This window comes from Culex quinquefasciatus, chromosome 2, assembly GCF_015732765.1.
Source record: "Culex quinquefasciatus strain JHB chromosome 2, VPISU_Cqui_1.0_pri_paternal, whole genome shotgun sequence".
Lineage (NCBI taxonomy): Eukaryota > Metazoa > Arthropoda > Insecta > Diptera > Culicidae > Culex > Culex quinquefasciatus.
The window spans coordinates 26235084-26250906 of NC_051862.1; the positions used below are offsets into that span (position 1 = coordinate 26235084).

Consider the following 15823-nt stretch of genomic DNA (forward strand, 5'->3'; position numbering starts at 1 on the left):
GGATTGTTATTGTAATAACAGACTCATAGCATTTTAAGTTATTCTTCGAACAAATCTTTGTTATTATTTTTTGTTATTTTAACAACTAATCCGATCATCCCAATAACAGTTGGAGGTATTTTTCCATAACAAAAAATATTATTCCCAAATTGTTTTGGCTTTCAATCAATATCAGACCAATAACAAATTTTGTTATGATAACATAAACTGTTATTCAACTCTTATGCTAAAATGGATTTTGTAAGAATATTCCATAACACTTTCTGTTATTTTAACATTATTTGTTATTGAAATGGCATGAATTTAGTTATTACCGTCTGTTCGAGTATACGTGGAGAATCAATCCCATGACAATTTTCTCAATTCATTTGTCTGTTGCTGTTGGAACACACCAATCAAATAGGTATTAAGGGAACGACGTATTTTCCGATCAAATATAAATTGTTCTAGCGATGCTGCAAGAACGGCCCACTCTTTCTATTGAGTTGTGTTCACATTCTGATTTCAATGTTTACCGACCACGGGATATTTCCAATTCAAACTAATTATGAGTTATGACGTGAATAACGAATATGCAGTAACTTTAAACTCAAAAATTACATGCCTCTTGTGATTGTTAACCCAAAAAATGCAAATCAATCAATATCAGTGCATGTTATTGTATTACAACGTGGAAGTATTCTACAATATTTTTCTCCCATTATGGCGAAGAATTTAGTCACAATAAAGGGCTCTTTATCCAAGATTTCAATTCGATAGCACCCCCGGGACTCTTAACTGTTTCATTTATGACGATAGTGGCAATCAGTTTCAATTCATCATGAAATATATTCGAAATGTTCCCCCTCACGAGTATTTCTGTTGCCAACATGAAGTCCCGAGTAGGAGGGAATCTCAAAATGGAGGTATTTTCAATGTCAACATTTGTTGTTAATATTATGAAAAAAAAATTACAGCATCAACTTTGAGGTCTGAAATTGGGATTGGTTCTTGGATTGGTCCATTGCTCAATATTCCCCATACTATCGGTGGTGGCACATTCATTTTTTTCGAAAAAAAAAATACGATTTTCAATTTGATTCCCATACTATTTAAATAATTTAATTGTTGAGTTGCAAAACAAATGATTTGAAACAAGTTAACCAATTCCTGTGAAAAATCAGATAAAAATAAAATTCCCCGGGCAGACGGCAATAACAAAATTCATACCATTTCAATAACAAATTCTGTTAAAATAACAAAAAGTGTTATGGAATCTTCCTGAAAAATCCATTTCTGCATAATGGTTTAATAACGGTTTATGTTATCATAACAAAATTTGTTATTGGTCTGGTATTGGTTGAAAGCCAAAACAACTTTGGAATAACATTTTTTGTTATGGAAGAATAACTCCAACTGTTAGTGGGATGATCGGATTAGTTGTTAAAATAACAAAAAATATTAACAAAGATTTGTTCGAAGAATAACTAAAAATTTTATTAGTTTGTTATTACAATAACATTCCAATAACAAAAAAATCATAACGACGAATAACAAATCTTGTTATAAATAACGTAAAATGTTATTGGCCTAGTATTTTCAAATATCAAAAAATGTTATTCCCAAGTTATTTCCGTCTGCTCGGGTCACTTTTTTCGGTATCAATTTTCAGCCAATTCCAATAATATGTTAAAATTTCCCATCAGGAGCACAAATCACGTTATTTTTTATAAATGTATCGTTTAAAATGCGAAAAACTTGAAAATTCCAAATCATAATATTGAGTTGCTATGGGCTTTCATTTGACAACCGTCCCTAGTAACATTTTGGATTTTAAGTAGGCCATAAAAGCCTATTTAGGCCGTATGAGGGTTTCCAAAACCATGATAAAACCTGTAAGTTTAAAAATGTTACTAGGGGTGCTTACCCGGGCAGACGGTAATAACAAAATTCATGCCATTTCAAAAACAAGTACTGTTAAAATAACAGGAATTGTTATGGAATCTTCTTGAAAAATCCATTTTTGCATAAGGGTTTAATAACAATTTATGTTATTATAACAAAAAAATTTATTGGGTTGATATTGGTTGTAATTCAAAACAACTTTGGAATAACATTTCTTGTTATGGAAGAAAACCTCCAATTATTATTGGGATGATCGGATTAGTTGTAAAAATAACAACAAAAAAATAATCCGAGCAGATGGAAATAACTTTGGAATAACATTTTTTGATATTTGAAAATACTAGGCCAATAATATTTCATGTTATTTATTACAAAATTTGTTATTCGTCGTTATGATTTTTTTGTTATTAGATTGTTATTGTAATAGCAGACAAATAACATTTTTAGTTATTTCTCGAACAAATCTTTGTTATTGTTTTTGGTTATTTTAACAACCCGAACAGACGGTAATAACTAAATTCATGCCATTTCAATAACAAATACTGTTAAAATAACAAAAAGTGTTATGGAATATTCTTGCAAAATCCATTTTTGCATAAGAGTTTAATAACAGTTTATGTTATCATAACGAAATTTGTTATTGGTCTGGTATTGGTTGAAAGCCAAAACAACTTTGGAATAACATTTTTTGTTATGGAAGAATACCTCAAACCGTTATTGGGATGATCGGATTAGTTGTTAAAATAACAAAAAATAATAACAAAGATTTGTTCGAAGAATCACTAAAATCGTTATTAGTCTGTTATTACAATAACAATTCAATAACAAAAAAATCATAACGACGAATAACAAATCTTGTTATAAATAACATAAAATGTTATTAGCCTAGTATGTTCAAATATCAAAAAATGTTATTCCGAAGTTATTTCCGTCTGCTCGGGAACTCATCCGATGATCCCAATAACGGTGGAGGTATTGTTCCATAACATAAAATGTTATTTCAAAGTTGTTTTGGCTTTCAATCAATATCAGACCAATATGCAAAAATGGATTTTTCAAGAAGATTCCATAACACTTTCTGTTATTTTAACAGGATTTGTTGTTGAAATGACATGAATTTTGTTATTACCGTCTGCCCGGGAAAACAAAGATTTGAGAATAACTGAAAATGTTATTAGCCTGTTATTACAATAACAAACAAAGAACAAAAAAAAAATCATAGCGACGAATAACAAATCTTGTTATAAATAACATAATTGGTCTAGCATTTTCAAGTATCAAAAATGTTACTCACATGATATTTCCATTTGCTCGGGAATGTCGACTGCTGTCAGTTTGCTTTAGTCTGAATAGAGTTACCATCCCCCTAGTTCTAACCAACACTAATCAAAAATATAAAAATATTAAATATTATGCTGAAACATGGTTGTTCCAATTCCCAATAAAAAATCAATAAAAAATGATATTTGGCCCTTGCGCATTAGCCTGTCCCATTTTGAGGTCATGTCAAGGAATTTTGGGTGCTCCCTTCTTAAAAAATGATAGATTATGATGTTAGGAACAATGTTTTCTTAGACAAGAAAAAATAATAAATGTTTTTTCGATTTACTGGAAAAAGTCTTTAACAAATTTTCTACAATAGCTTTGAATCAATACAAAAACTATTTCAATCAGGTGTGTATTTTTTTCAAACTATACGTTTTTGTAAATATATAAAGATGCACTATCGATATTGGACAAAAAAAGTCTCTGGTCTCGCCCAGGTGGATTTGTGTCAAAAAATCGCATTTTTTCGTAACTTTTTTTTCAGAAATGCTTATTTAATTTAGGGTTGCCTATTTTTTACAGTAAAACCAATATCCCAATATAAAAAGTTCTGTGAGTAAAATATCAATCAAAGTGGAACGAAACCCTAGAAATGTATAACCGAATCAGGGGTTTTAAAAAACACCCAAAAAGCCAAAACTGAAAATTTGGTTTATTGAAACTTAAAAAAAAACTCCATATTTATTCTTGTTGTTCGTGTTTTAAACAAATCAAACATATTCAAAAACCCAGTTAAAACTAAATCTTCAAAATGTTAAGCAATTTGCAACTTTCTACAAAATTGTTTCTTGTCTTATTTTTCACATCATTTGATAATTTTGACTGTTTTTTAAGCTTCCAATGAATCATTTGGGAACAAATAAATATTTCCGAAATTTTTCGATGGCACTTTGCTCTTTGTAGCCTTGGAATGCTAAGCAAAATTGTATGTACAACATTTTTGCAAAATGTCCATTTTATTCTGGAGTTTTTTTTTAAGTCCAATAAACCAAATTTCCAGTTATTGCTTTTTGGGTGTTTTGAAACCGCCTTGAGTCAGGGGTATTGAAAAACACCCAAAATGCCAAAAGTGAAATTTTGGTTTATTGGACCTTTTCAAAAAACTCCAGAACTGCACAAAGGGTCGATTATTTTGATGTTCTCAAAACTTTCTAATAAAAATGTTATTTTGGTCCGAATGACTCATAAACGAAAAAAAAAAAAAAAAATAAGATTACTTTAAAAATTACAAATTATTTTGAACATTCAACATGACTTCCGTTATATGATATTTCATTTTAAGGTTAACAATTGTGTAGCTATTTTGCCTTCCTCACTGAGGTAAGGCTATAATCCTGCTCTAAAATTGAACTTTTTATTTAAAGCTCGAAAACCCACCATGATGTATACATATCGACTCAGAATCGAAAACTGAACAAATGTCTGTGTGTATGTGTGTGTGTATGTGTGTGTGTATGTGACCAATAATGTCACGCAGTTTTCTCTGCACTGGCTGAACCGATTTTGACCAAATCAGTTGCATTCGACTTGGTTTAGGGTCCCATACGGTGCTATTGAATTGTTTGAAGTTTCGATAAGTAGTTCAAAAGTTATGTATAAAAATGTGTTTTCGCATATTTTTGGAAGTTGAATAAATGGCAGTAAACTGAACCAAACATCATTATGATATACATCGTTGAATAGGTAATTGAAAGACCTTTCCAACGAGTCCAAAACATTGAAGATCTGGCAACCCTGTCTCGAGTTCTGACCACTTAAGTGATATTTATGTACTTTTTTGTAGCCGGATCTCACTTAAATGTATGTAAACAATGTCCGGATCCATCATCCGACCCAGCGTTGGTTAGGTAATCGAAAGACCTTTCCAACGAGTCTAAAACATTGAAGATCTCTCAACCCTGTCTCGAGTTCTGACCACTTAAGTGATATTTATGTACTTTTTTGTAGCCGGATCTCACTTAAATGTATGTAAACAATGTCCGGATCCATCATCCGACCCATCGTTGGTTAGGTAATCGAAAGACCTTTCCAACGAGTCTAAACATTGAATATCTGGCAACCCTGTCTCGAGTTCTGACCACTTAAGTGATATTTATGTACTTTTTTGTAGCCGGATCTCACTTAAATGTATGTAAACAATGTCCGGATCCATCATCCGACCCAGCGTTGGTTAGGTAATCGAAAGACCTTTCCAACGAGTCTAAAATATTGAAGATCAGGCAACCCTGCCTCAAGCTATGACCACCTAAGATGCCACTTATGAGCCCTTCAGTAATATGTGTGTTTTTTGTATTCCGAAACTTAACGAAATTAGACGAAATTTGTGTCCAAACCCATTTTTGGAAAAGAGTGAGGAAGGCACCAACCACATAGGTGGATTAAGTTAGTTTTTAAAACAATTAAAACTTTATTTCCATGAAAAATAAAAAAAACACTTCTGTAAAAAAATTATTCATTGAGATGACCCATGGGAGATTTATGCGTCGCGTTTTTAATCTAAATTTAGATTTTTATTTAGTATCAATAGTCTACATTAGTATGAAAAAAGTGACATTTTATTTGAAAAAATTTGAAAAAAAAAACGCATTTTGCTTTTGGTTCCCCAATAGCAAATCCTGTGCGTCAACATAACAGGAACTTGTTCAGTTATCCCCACCTGCTCGGGTATCGCATCGCAAGGTTCGCCCCAAACACTTTAGGTTAAAAAGGTGCCAAAAAGTTGGCGCTTCTCGTCGCACTCCTGGTGTGGTGAAAAGTTGATAACCGAACTCCGTGCCATGGCTGTGCTGTCTCGTCCAATATGTTTGAAATTGTTCTGCGGGTTTGCTGTTGACGGTGGTGATGGCGGTGGCCCAGATCAGAAATAGAATAACTTCGGAATAACGCACGCACGGGCCATGGCGAAACATTCCACGTAAACAAACATACGGGTTGAGACAGGAGTGGGGTGGCCCTAAATGACGTAAAATTTGATTTTAATAATTCTCAATTTCTTAAAGTATGATTTATTTTACGCGAAAAGAAGCTTTCCAATTGGAACTCGTAATTTAACGACGACCCATCAATAATGTTTATGTTTCGCCCATCCTTTCGATATCAACGGAAGAATCTGCCGTCACTTCCACACGCCGGTTTCATAGCCTGCCCGGCTCCTTGCGTTGAACGTTATTTATATCGTCGATTCAATTCGACCTAATCGTGAACCATTTGGTCGTCCACATTGCTCCCAGATGACCGTTTTATACAATGGAACATTGGGCAATCACACCTTGTATATTGAGAAGATGAAAAGTTAAATTTTATGTTTGAATTTTTACTTTTTTTGATCACCGCAGTCGATCCCAGTGTGGCGCCACGTGCAAAGCGAAAAGGAGTCCCTTTGGTTTCTTATCGCCAAATGGGTGTTGTAAGCTGATAAAGCTGATGGTGGACAAAACATTGTAAACGTGACCCCGCCCCCTTTGACCTCTTGTGCTGGGGAGATGTTAGTCATTCTTTTATTTCTGGCACAGCCAGTCGATGTTTGTTTGTTTTGGAAATGGGGCTTTGAGATTTTTTTAATCTTGTTTTAGAATGGACGGTAGAGTTTTCATTGTGATCGAGATTGTGATTCAGTTGCACTGGTTTGTTTGCAAATATTTTCTTTTGAAATTAGACTTTAATCACTTTAAATTTGACAAATATTTTTGATTTGATATCCTCCCCGGGCAGACGATAAAAACATAATTCATGCAATTTCAATAACAAATACTGTTAAAATAACAGAATGTGTTATGGAATCTTCTTGAAAAATCCATTTTTGCATAAGGGTTTAATAACATTTTATGTTATCAAAACAAAATTTGTTATTGGTCTGTTATTGGTTGAAAGCCAAATCAACTTTGCAATAACATTTTTGTTATGGAAGAATACCTCAACTGTTATTGGGATGACCGGATTACTTGTTAAAATAGCAAAAAAGAATAACAAAGATTTGTTCGAAGAATAACTAAAAATGTTATTAGTCTGTTATTACAATAACAATCCAGTAACAAAAAAAAAACATTGCAACGAATGACAAATTTTGTTATAAATAACAAAAAATGTTATACCCAAGTTATTTCCGTTTGCTCGGGTCATGAAAAAATATAACGAGATGCTTTAGTTTACCATGACAGCTTCGATGTTCCAGGGACCGAGGTTTTTAATAATGTATATTTTTTTATTTGGATGAAACATTGTCCATGTACTTCCTTATGTCAAAAGAAGCCATTTTGCATCATCAGTCCCCGAACAGACGGTAATAACTAAATTCATGCCATTTCAATAACAAATACTGTTAAAATAACAAAAAGTGTTATGGAATATTCTTGCAAAATCCATTTTTGCATAAGAGTTTAATAACAGTTTATGTTATCATAACGAAATTTGTTATTGGTCTGGTATTGGTTGAAAGCCAAAACAACTTTGGAATAACATTTTTTGTTATGGAAGAATACCTCAAACCGTTATTGGGATGATCGGATTAGTTGTTAAAATAACAAAAAATAATAACTAAGATTTGTTCGAAGAATCACTAAAATCGTTATTAGTCTGTTATTACAATAACAATTCAATAACAAAAAAATCATAACGACGAATAACAAATCTTGTTATAAATAACATAAAATGTTATTAGCCTAGTATGTTCAAATAACAAAAAATGTTATTCCGAAGTTATTTCCGTCTGCTCGGGTCTATATTAGATAGAGTTAGTTTCTATATTAGATTTTCTGATCGATTTGGTGTCTTCGGCAAAGTTGTATATTACTTAAAGTTGAATTCCCAAAATAAGTTTTTCATTTAATTTTCGAGATATTTTTGAAAGGCATCTTTCGCCGTTAGGATAATTCAAAACTAGTGTCAGAGATTAAAAAAACATTTGAAAAAAAATGCAGTTTATTCTGATACTATAGTTTATTTACTTCTTCTGTCATTCTCGAACGACGAAGCGGCCCACTTTTCTCTACCAAAAATAACAGAAACTTTTCAAAACAAGGGCTGAATAGTTCGCCTTTTCAGTACTGAAATGAATGCTAAAAAGTTGAACTTTTCAGCACTTGTATTGAAAATCAGTTCTTTCCAACATTATTTTGATTTGAACGGTGAATTGACTAAACCAGGGGTGACCAAAGTATGGCTCGCGGGCCAAACGTGGCCCGCGAGGTGATTTTTTGTGGCCCGCGGACCCATTTTGAATGATCATGTGAAATGGCCCGTTGACCACTTGTGAAGTGATTTTATACATTTTCGAAATTCAGGTTTATTTTTACTTATTTATGCTCGTCTTTTTTATTTTTTTTAATAAAAAACTTATGATTTATTAATATTTTGATCCCCATTTTACTACACAAATATTTTGATAAAAATATCTTAATAATTAAAACAATTTAATCCGTTTCTATGTTAGTGAAACTAGTAAATATCGTCAAAACTTTCATCAAACAATTTTAGAAAAAATTATACAACGTTCAAATTTAACTTATGGTAGAAATCTGTAATAATTTCAAACATAAAGTATTTCATATTCCAATTTGAAAATCATGATGACCCTTTTTATGAACTGACCCTAAAACATACTTTGCACTTAGAAACCTTCCCTCGAGAATCGAACTGATTATCCTGATTGTTCTCTACTGACAGTTGGCTAACGAATCAGATTTACTACCATCTGATGAAGGCAGACAAAATGTTGAAATCGGAGGAATAAGGCTTGGCTCGAGCAATTGGGGGCAAACATTAGTTTATTAAAAAAAGAAAACTACAAAATATCAATGAAATTTAAAGTACAATCGCTGAAATTTATTAAAAATGCATTCCTCTGCGTTTAGAATTATTTTGAGCATTATTTGGAATTTTAGTGAATTTCCGATGAACTGTTAGGCTGTAAGAGTTTTTTTTTTCTAAAATGTTGTTTTGGGTGAATCTTACATTTTTTGAAAAAAAAAAACTATAACAGCTTGAATAATTTTCTAACATTGTTTCCCTTGAACAGTTGAAATTGTGGCTCTCAACGATTATTTACGACGAGAGCTGAAAAAAATTGTAAATTTGGCCAGCAGCCTCATCTGAGCTTCAAATTTGGCCCGGATTCAAAAAACATTGAGCACCCCTGGACTAAACACATTGAAACTTGACTTAAATTTCCATTCAAAGGAGGTTGCTCCGTCGCAACAGAATTGCAAAAAAAAATGTTGTATGCAACTCGTTGCAATACCCGATTTTTTGAAAAAAAAAAAAACAAAAAAACATTTTTGCAACTTGTTGCATAAATTACCATTTTAGATGTAAATTCAGTACACCCAAAGTTAAAGAACGAGGGGATAGTCCTCACGGAAAGCAACGTGAGGAAAGTGCTATTTTGCGAGAGTAAAGTCCTCTCGCGTGTTCATTCGTTCATTGGAACAGTTCATCCTATTGAGTTGCTTATATGGACAAATGACCGCCACTTAGTCACCGAACCATGGTGGCCCATACGGCAAAGGCACGGTTCAATATGCCGAAGGTCTTGGGTTCGAGTCTCGGTACCGGTACTTTTTTTTGATAGATGAACTTTTTTTGAAGATGAACCCATGAGTAAAGTACTCTCGGTAATTTCGGAATTTATCCTCTCAGTCCGCACACAGTACCATTTTACTACCGAATCGTGCTCTTTATCCTCTCGTATGCCGATGTCCAGTTCTGGGTGTACCAGTATTTTTTCAATTAGGTGCTGTGTTTTCTAGTTATAGACATCTTCAGGTGAAATTTTTCGAAAATTATCAGTTTTTTTGCAATTAAAACATACTTGATAAAGAAAAAGCTCCCCTGCAAAAAATATTTACAAAGAGCTACAATTTTCTTTTTATGACATTGTTGGTCGGAATGCTGCTTGCTCAGATATAAAATTTTCAGCTTAAATTTCATGAAAAATTTATCGTTGAATTTTTATCAGTGTCACCTAATTAGCCCTCATTTTTCAACTCGCGATAGCTTTGAAAGTAATGATTCGATTTTTCATGTCCAAATATTTAACTTTTGTGAAATTTTCTACTCGTCTTCAACTTTTCTTTCTAATTCGTGATTAACTTTTCCAAAGCAAAGGGCTGAAATCAATTTTTTGAAAAATTTCAAATGTCGGGCTCCGCAGCTCTTAGAAAATATTGTTTAAGAATTTTTAAATTAAAAAAAATGCGCACTTTTCGAAAAACGGGGCACTTTATCAAACAATGGGTTAGGTCATTTTTGAAAGCATATTACTTTAAAATTTTTATAGACAATATTTTAGGTTTTTGCATCATCCTTAACTATAGCAAAAGACATAAAAAAATAAAAATATGTATCTGAATTGTAATAACAAGCTACGGATTCAACAATATAAGAAAAAAGTCTTTTTCGGAAAAAAAACCCTTTTTGCACCTTTTTCATGAAAATCCCTTCTCAAGATACAGATTTTCAAATATCCATATCCACATACCAATTTTGTATGACCAGGCCGCAAAACTGTATGGAGCCTTGAATCACGGGTATGAATCTTCAAGCAATTTCAATATGGCGACTTGTATCAGAAGACACCAAGAGGCAAAAGGTGATTACGAATATTTTTGACACTTTCGTTAAAAATATGCGGTTTTGCCAAAAAAAATAACAATACCAACTTTTAAGTGTAGTTCGACTGTCAAACTTGTAATTCGTTTATGATTTGTTTGAAAATTTGTTAAAAATAATAAGTTTTTTTGCAGCACCCATTTTGGACAGACATTTCTGTTGTCACCTTCTGTGGCCATGGATAATTTCACAGTTTAATAAACAGGGCAGCTACCACCACGTGGCGCCACTGTTTCGAATGAGAAAATGATACATGTTTTTCAGACGAGTTTCAATCCCGTGCATGAATAGAAATCCAATAAAGCAAAATTGCTATCAAATTTGCTCAGCTCAGAAAAAATCAGCCCAATGCCTTTTTGATTAGGTGCTTATTGATTTAATAATGTAAAAAATCAGTTTTTTTTTATGTAAACACGAACAAAAAAAATTAAAATTTTGATATAAAACAAAAAAAATATTTCTGTTCAAAGACAATTAACATTAGAAACTGAAATGTTGTTAAAGTACATTGAAGTTTTAATTTTCATCTATAAACAAACGGTTTTTAAAAAAAATACTAATTCCATGCAAAACCATAGAACAAAAAACAAAAATTTTGCTTTGGAAAATGGGTAGCTAGTTACTTAAAAAAAGCTTCTTTTATTGTTAACAGACAACATCGATTTATTCTTTTTTCATTAAATATTTCAACAAGTTCTCCAAGGATTACTCGGTAATGTAATGAGGTTTATGTTTGGTTCAATGATCCTCCTATTGATGACTGTCTGTCTGTGGGTGGACTCAGGTATGGTTCTACTATGCCCAATCGATACCACCCAGACAGATTATCAAGCGATTCTTGTTACATCATCGAGAACTCTACTTGTTTCTTTCTCCACCAAGTTGTAACTAATTTTTCTCATCTTCCCCCTCCCTCACACAGATCCTGAACATGGAGGACGACATGAATTGGTACCGGGCAGAGCTGGACGGGAAGGAAGGTCTCATACCGAGCAACTACATAGAGATGAAAAATCACGAGTAAGTAAATCCCCGGTGAATGTTTGGATTCGCTGTAATTAAAAACTCTAATTTTTTTTTTTTGCTCTACCCAGCTGGTACTACGGCCGGATCACGCGGGCCGACGCCGAGAAGCTGCTGTCGAACAAACACGAGGGCGCCTTCCTGATACGGATCAGCGAGTCCAGCCCCGGCGACTTCAGCCTGTCGGTCAAGTGCTCGGACGGGGTGCAGCACTTTAAGGTGTTGCGCGACGCACAGGGCAAGTTCTTCCTCTGGGTCGTCAAGTTTAGCTCGCTGAACGAACTCGTCGACTACCACCGGACGGCCAGCGTGTCCCGCTCGCAGGAGGTCAAACTGCGCGACATGGTGCCGGAAGAGGTGAGCAATCGAGAGAGAGAGAGAAACAGTGGATACCTTGAGGGGCCAAAGGCTTTACCGAATTATAATAATTTTCTCTCATAATAGGCTGTACCCAGGGTGACCACTCAAATCCCATTTTCGAATTCCCGACTTTTTCCAGACTTCTCAAGAAAGCTCATATAATAGGCATTTCTAATCTGAATTTCAAACAAAAAACTCTCAATAAGAAAAGTCAATATCAACCTCCGAAAAAAAAATCTAAATTAATTTAAAAAATCTAACTATTGGCATTTTTTTGTAAACTCAGAAACTGAACAACTAATTATATTGAAAACTTAAAAAATGAAAATTCATTATTATGATTCAGAGTAGAAACACAAACAGTAAGTCTTTGAAAAAAAAATCGAAAGTTCTAACAATACTTATAACTTTCATGTTATTTTACAAATTGGTTAACGTCTAGTTTTTGATACTTCAATTCAACTGAAAATGGCGTAATATTGAATGTTTGGCCCTTTTGAAATGTTAGGCTTGATTTAAAAAAATTGAAAATATTGTTTTCAAAAAGGTCGAAAAATTTCACGAATGTTTCATATTTTAACATTGTAAATCGGACCATTAGTTGCTGAGATATCGACGTTAGAAAATTGTGGGTTGTTTGGGTAAGACTTAGGAAATATTAATTTTCTTGTTTTTAAACCTTTGCATGGCAATATCTCAGCAACTAAGGTTCGTATCAACAAAGTTAAAAAAAGCAAGATATATTTTCTCAGCCTTTGAAAAATATTTTTTTCAAAGGTGGGCAAACATGGGCAATTATGAATAACTGAGATTATTTTTTCAAAAGTAACCTAAAAATTGCTATAACTTGAAAACGGTGCACTTTATCAAAATTTCACTAAAGTACTGTTTGATTGCAAATTTGATTTTGCATCGAAAAATGATGTTAAAAATTTTGGTTACCAATATCTGTTTTTTTTTTTTGAAAATATTGATTCAATGATTCATAACTCGTTAAAGTTTTTTTTGCACAACCTGGAAATTTCTGAAAAGTTGGCATTTTATTTCCCCTAAATCATATATCATTTAATAAAAAAATAGTTTTTTTTGCAAATCAAGTTTTAGTGACAAAAAAACTAAAAATCATCAATTTGTTTACCGTGTATCATTTTTTCAGTGTAGTCCTTATCCATACCTACAACTTTGCCGAAGACACCAAATCGATCAATAAATTCCTTCAAAAGATGCAGCTTTTTGAATTTTCATAAATCATTTTTGCATGGACAGCAGCCAAATTTGTATGGAAAATTATATGGACAAACTTAGGGCGTCCAATTTTCCCGGGTTTTGAATTTCCCGGGAAACGGGAAAAATATTTTTGGAATCCCGGGAAATTTTTGAATCAGTAATAAAATCTACGTTTCATTACATTTGTTATGTTTTGAAGCTTAAAATCATAGAATTAGCTTAATAATATCAACTGGTGATAATCCTCACATCAAACTAAACAAAGACGACAGTTTTAAAATAGCCTAAAAAATTTTTTTTGCGTTTGTGGTGTTTAGGATTTTAAATCCACTAATATTTTTAATTCCAGTATGATTTTTTTTATTTGCGAATCAAATTAAATAATTCTTGAGTTTTTTTTTTGAAAAGGTTCAATAAGCTTTTGTCTTCCATATGTTTATAGGACCTTTTCAAAAAAAAAACTCTGGAATTCTTTTATATTTTTATTTCTTCTATATATATTTTTATATGACATGACTAAAACAGCGTAAAAAATATTTTATATGTCTAAAAAACAAAAAACCGAAAATAAATAAAATGATATTAGTCAATGTAAAATTTCAGATAAGTATTGAATTCATTGTTTTATATAAAACATATTTTACAAATTATCTTCAAGTTACTACCGCCAACCGAGGGAAAATCAGAATTACAGTCTAAATAGGTACATGAAATTTTGGAGCAATACATTAGGAAGTACAAATTGTTTTGTTCTGTTCCTGTTTTAACCGAAGTCATCTAAAACGTCATGCAATTATTTTTTGCTTTAATAGCTGTCTTTATTCGTTACATTTGTATTTATTTGCCCTAGATGCCGGTGTTTGATTATAAATAATTTGATATGAGATTGTTTTTCTTTCAAATTTAAAATCGAAAATATAGGTACGTAAATATATCCAGTCTTTAAAAAAAATAAAATAATAGAGAATTTTTTTTAAAGCACTAGGCATTTTGCGAACCTGTTAGTTAAAATTATAATATTTTTTCCTAAAAAGCCAATTTAATGCTGAGATTTGTTGAATACAAATTTTAATTAATTTTATTGATTACTGAGTATTCAACTGTTCTACTATTTTCACAACCAAATCTGAATTTCCAGACCAAAATATGTTATTTTTTTTCAATTTCGGGAATTCCCGGGGCAAATTATAGAAAATCCCGGGATTCGGAAATTCCCGGTTTTGGAAAAATCCCGGGATTTTTGTCCCGGGAATTCCCGGGATGGACGCACAAGACAAACTAAGGATGCAAAATGGCTTCTTTGGGCATACCGAAAGCACCATAAAAGTTTCAGCATGATTAAAAATTACAAAAATTAAAATTATAAAAAAAAGATCGATTTCGTAGAGAACTGCTGATTATTTGCTTCATGTTTTCAAAACATATTTTTGTTATTTTGGATTTTATTCGATTTTTAAGTTTTCCGAAAACTGAAAATCAAGCTTTATCTATAGTAGGTAATTTACCCATAAAAAAGTTCAAGGGCAACATTTTGTAAAAAAGAGATTTGAAATTACTAAATGAATTAAGTTTAACAATTAAAAATATTTACCCAAAAAAAACCATTGCCAAACTCAAGCTGGAATCAGTTTTCAAATATTCAATCTATGTGACAAAATAAAATAGAACCATAACTCTAAGCTGGCCATTAGGCTCTATTTTTATATTAGTTTTTCATTTACTTTACCTCTTGCTTGGAATTAATTAGGGTATTTTTGCTATTGAAAATTGAGAAAAAGAAATTACACCATTTTTATGAGCGTGCCTACATTTTCGCCCCACCGTATTCGCCACCCACCCAACCAAAACAACGGTATCGACCGTCAGGATACGCCACAAAGCAGAAGTAAACAATAGATTAGCCCTTTTGTGTTGGTCAGAGACATCAGAAACATACATTTTGATCCATTTTGAGGATTGTCAGGCTAAAATTCACTACATCATAACGAAAATTTAGTGTTTCTAAATATACGTCGGAACATCCAGAAAACACTACATTCGCCCCTCGTGATTGGGTGAAAACACGGATACTCGATTTGGTTTGTTTTGATTGATTTTGTTGATTGGCCTTTTTGTGTTTTTCCTGTAAAACTACGTAGTTTCGGAATTTTGAGATGTTGGATAGTGTTTTAGAAACAGTTTTGTTCGCTTTACATGATTTTAACGAAAACTCAGTTTGTTTACATCCGAGGGTTTCGCCCTCATGTGATACTTTGTCGGAGACGCAGTCGATTTGGCGGTCCCATCACTCAAGTATCGGACTAACATTCCCATCCACTTCCCCGTGTCTTACCACTGGTCGTGGCCGGCGTCGGTATTGATCAGCATGATAGGGACCTTTGAAAATTGCGAAGGGGTG

The 15823-nt window shown here is 32.7% G+C and overlaps 1 protein-coding gene across 1 annotated transcript in view; it reads left to right on the top strand.

Moving 5' to 3' along the window:
* Window positions 1–15823, top strand: part of LOC6031690 (growth factor receptor-bound protein 2) — a 110388-nt gene that overhangs the window by 91409 nt on the left and 3156 nt on the right. Inside the window, exons 3-4 of the mRNA XM_038253910.1 lie at window positions 11738–11835; window positions 11910–12195. Of these exons, the coding sequence (XP_038109838.1) occupies window positions 11738–11835; window positions 11910–12195 (384 nt within the window). The remainder of the gene's footprint in view (window positions 1–11737; window positions 11836–11909; window positions 12196–15823) is intronic.